At 40.5% G+C, this 4632-nt stretch overlaps 1 protein-coding gene across 1 annotated transcript; it reads right to left on the reverse strand.

Annotated features, from left to right (window-relative positions):
* Nucleotides 1-249: 249 nt before the first annotated feature.
* Nucleotides 250-1215, reverse strand: LOC125917097 (olfactory receptor 51E1). The gene has a single exon (XM_049623363.1). The coding sequence runs from the start codon at nt 1201-1203 to the stop codon at nt 250-252; it is 954 nt and encodes a 317-aa protein (XP_049479320.1). The 5' UTR covers nt 1204-1215.
* Nucleotides 1216-4632: the final 3417 nt, after the last annotated feature.

Genomic DNA, 4632 nt, shown 5'->3' on the forward strand with positions numbered 1-4632 from the left:
ACCATCTCAGGGTTTTAATAATTATATAAAGAGAATTATAAAGTGAAAATAATATTTAAAAACAGGGATTGGTAGTGTATGGTTCTGCTGCCCCTATCCATACAGAGATTCTCCAACCAATTTCCTGTTTGAAGGTATCAGTTGTGTTTCTATTAGGGAAGGTTTTTTTTCCTAATAATGTCTTCCAAAATGTTGATATTAAAATATGAATTGAAAAAATTTGAGAGGAAAAGAAATTTTCACTGACACCTAGGGATCTGAAGTATGGGTGGTCACATGGAAAAGACGAAGGATACGCTGCCGGATCTCCTTTGTCTTCACTCCATAAACAATAGGGTTGAGCACAGGAGGAACAAGCAAGTAGGTGTTGGCCATAATGACGGGCAAGAGGGAGTCATGCCGCTTCCCAAAGCGGTGTACCATAGATAACCCAATGAAAGGTACATAGAATATGAAAACAGCACACACATGAGAGACACAAGTGCCAAATGCCTTTGCCTGGGCTTCACGTGTCAAGCCCAACACAGTCTTGAGGATAAGCAGATATGACAAGGAGATGAGAAGTGAGTCCAGGCCAATGGCAGAGATGATGACAATGAGGCCATAGATGATATTGACACGGATGTCAGCACAAGCCAGCTTCATGACATCTTGGTGTAGGCAGTAGGAATGGGAAAGAATGTTGGAGCGGCAGAAAGGCAGCCGTTTGATGAAGATAGGCAGGGGTGCCATAAGTGAAGTACCCCGTACCACAGCAGCCATGCCAATCTTGGTAACACGAGGCAATGTTAGCACAGTGGCATGGCGTAATGGGTGACAAATGGCCACATAGCGGTCAAAGGCCATGGCCAGCAGTACAGTGGACTCCATGCCAGATAAGGAGTGGATGGCAAACATCTGTAGAAGACAAGCATCAAACTGGATGGTAGTGGAATTGAACCAGAAGATGGCCATCATTCTAGGCATAGATGAAGTAGAGATAAGTATGTCAAGGCCAGAAAGCATGCAAAGAAAAATATACATGGGTTCATGTAGTCTGTGCTCAGTCCGCACAATGCAGATGACTGTCAGGTTACCTAGCACAGCAATAAGGTAGAGGGAGCATAATGGGAAGGCCAACCAGAACTGAGCTTTTTCCAAGCCTGGAAGGCCTATTAGAATGAAATATGTGGCACTAGATTCACTGCCATTGGGGTCCACCATAGTGAAGAAGAGGAGCCTCAACCAGTGCCAAGCAGGTACAGGCTGGAATACATAAATAAGCCATTGTCAGATACTCCAGGATCCCAAAACCATGCTTCCTTCCCTCCACCCTGATGTCCTATTCTCTTATCTAACTCTAATTTCATTGCCTATCCAAACTCTGATTCTATTCTAAACTCAATCTAACCACCATTTGTAACTCAAGGCCCAGTCCTAATTACTAATCCCACCTCTATATTCAATCCTGAAAACAAGTAAAATACTAAAACAAAAATTCTAAGCATATTTTACATCATTTAGTTCACAAAAAATAGACTATTAACTGACTATACAGACTTAGATGATATTTTTATGTTGTCCCATAATTTCCCCTACCCTATCCTACCCTTATGCTCCCCTATGTTCAGTACCAACTGTAATTCTATCATTAGGCTATCTTTAAAACTAATTATAATCCAAATATAGCAATACTAACACAAATCAACATGGTAACCTAATCTTAGCACTAATCCTAATGATGTCTCTCATTCTAACCTTTACTCAGACTTTAACATTAATCTAATGCTTAATTCTGGAAGCTATTTCAAACTTGATCTAAAACTTAATAATACCTATTTTATTATGATAATCCCTAATCCAGTTTTAAAAACTGACAAACTTCATTCTAAACTCTGACTCTATACTTTACTCCTGTCCAATGTCCATCCAGAGTCTTACATTGTCCAGACTATCCAGTTTGTATCATAAAAGGAACAATAGCTGTAGTGGATGCCACTGGTATATCACTCAGATCCCCTCCACCAAACCAATGCACCTATATTTGCAGTGGGTGTGGAGTACTAAAGGCTCACAGTTCTCCCTTTCTCCAGAAAATTATCCTTGATCAAATGAGAGGCACTTCACCCAGAAGTTATGCTATACTCGGCCCCCTCAACCCCAGGACACATCTAGAGGTCAATGACTGCCTGACATAAAGGTGCAAAGAGCTAGTCGCCTTGCCTCCAGGTGGGACCTAAGCTGTGATGCAATGAGTACTTCAGAGCTTTCTGAGCAACCAGACTTTGCTGAGACCACAGCCTTGCTTAGCTTTCTCTCCCTTGTCTATCCTGCCTGTCTCACCCCTCTTCTCAGGACAGTAGTTTGTCAATACATCACTTAAACAAGAATCACCATCTCAAGCTCTGTGTCTAGGGGACCCACCAAGCTTAAAAGAGAGGGACTGACACAGAAGACTAAACCTGAAAGATGATGATGGCATTAGAAGCACTGCAGAAATAATCAATCCTATAGCAGGGGGTTGCTATCCCCAAATTTGGCTACAAAAGTGATGGCTATAACTAGAGATTGTTGAGATGGGAAATGTCAGATGAGTTTTCTCAGATCTTATATCTCTGTTGAAACAATTAGAGAGTTAACTAACTTCCTTCATCCGTTCCTGTTTTCCATCCACAAATATTCATGTGCTTCTATGACTTACTAGATTATATAAATTTACACTTGTTATATATATGAAAATATGCTTGGCTATAATCTGGAAACTAGCTATCTCCTCTTCCCATAATGGAAATAGTGCCACTTATTGCTAGGATATATTTAAGATAGTTTTATCTTGGGAGGAAAAAAGAAAAGGTTAGATTCCTAAGATCTTGAAACTGGAATGGGGGTTACCAGAGAGCAGGTGAGTGTGAGCCATTTGTAACTCAAAGCCCAGACTAATCACTAATCTCACCTCTAAAATCAGTCCTGAAAAGAAGTGAAATACTAAGACAAGTCACCAGACAGCAGTTGACTGTAAAGAAGAGTGCATGGCCAGCATCAGGAAGGACTTACACCATTCACTGGGTTCAGAATGTGTCAATAATCTTTGTTTCACCATTGAACTATCCCACAGGGGTTCCTTCACACCAGACAGAGAGCAAAACACTGAGAGCATGGGTTTTTAAAAGTTTAATTCCAACTGCTGGAGGGAAAGGGTATAAGGAGCCATATTTAGCCTAGAAAATCAGGCAAAGAAGCCAAAGTCATCAGTGTCTGAAATCCTCTGTACTGACCTCTCTAACCTATGACACTATGAGCAGTTCTCTCCTTAAAACTCTCCCTCCTCCTCCTACTGCTCCTCATCTTTCTCTGATCATCTGTTCTTAGTCTCCTTTCTGGACCTGCAGACTCCTCTGCTTGACCCTTATGCATATTTTTAGATAATAATGCTCTCAGAATTTTATCCTTAGTTCTCCTCTTGTTCTATACCCTCTACCCTGGCCATCCCATCCCCTTCAATAAATCTATTTGTCACGTAAAACTATTGATTCCCAAATCTGCTTAGCAAGCTTGAATTGTCTTTTGTGATCCAGATTCATAATTCTAAAGTCTTACTGAAAGGAATCACCTGTCTCTCAGGCATATTCAATTCTCCCTGTCCAAAAATCAAAAGCTTTGAACTCAGTCCTGGATTCAAATCCTGGTGGATAACTTCATTGGCTATGCCATCTGGGCAAATCATTTAACCTTTATAAGCCTCAGTTTCCCCATCTGTAAAATGAGGATAATAGTGACTGCCTAATAGAGGTCAGTGTGAGTATTAAATGAAACAATGAGTATAAAGCGTTTAACACAATACCTGACACAAAGTAAAGGTGCAAATAATTACATCTATCATTGTTAACCGTTTTCTTACAGTGTTTCCTTTTTTTCTGTGGGGTGGCCTGAACAGCCACACAAGCTCAGAGGCTCTATTCTGACTGCCATGTCTCCAGTGCCACCTTCTTCATCTACACAATCCCAACAATCTTCCCACCAAATGAAATCAGCTATCTATTGCTTAAAAAAATACCTCTCAAAGTTCCAAATTAATTCTAGAAAAAAGACTCAACTGTTAGATTGTGGCAAAAAGTCTATCTTCCAGCATTTGCCCTAGGTTTTTCCCCCGTCACTGCTGACCATGACTCCTGTGCTCCAGCCATATTAGAATGCATGTTGTTTCATGAAGGTGGCACTGATTCCCATGCTTCTGTGTCGTTTTCTCTTGTTTACTTCTCATTCCTTTGTCAAGATCTTCCCAGATCCCCTTCCTTGACTTCCCACTGAGAAAATCTTATTCATCTTTCACATCCTGGTTTACTGTCTCCCTCCTATGCTGTTTGCTAACTTCTACCCCTGGGTAGAATTAAATGCTTCCTGCCCTGTGTTCCCAAAGAACTTTATTTAGGTCTCTTTTCATGCATTTACAGTCTTGAACTATAATTATTTCTATATTTATTTTGCCTGAATTATGGATTCCTGAATGGCAGGGACCATACCATATTTATTAATTAGTATGCAGTTAACATTTATTGAAAATGAAAGTGAGTTTTATCAAAAGAAGAATCCCTCAATAGACATCTAATGAGGATAGCACAAGCAAGGAGGTAGGAAGGACTGCCCGTTGTATGA

This window comes from Panthera uncia, chromosome D1 (assembly GCF_023721935.1).
Source record: "Panthera uncia isolate 11264 chromosome D1, Puncia_PCG_1.0, whole genome shotgun sequence".
NCBI classification, from domain to species: domain Eukaryota; kingdom Metazoa; phylum Chordata; class Mammalia; order Carnivora; family Felidae; genus Panthera; species Panthera uncia.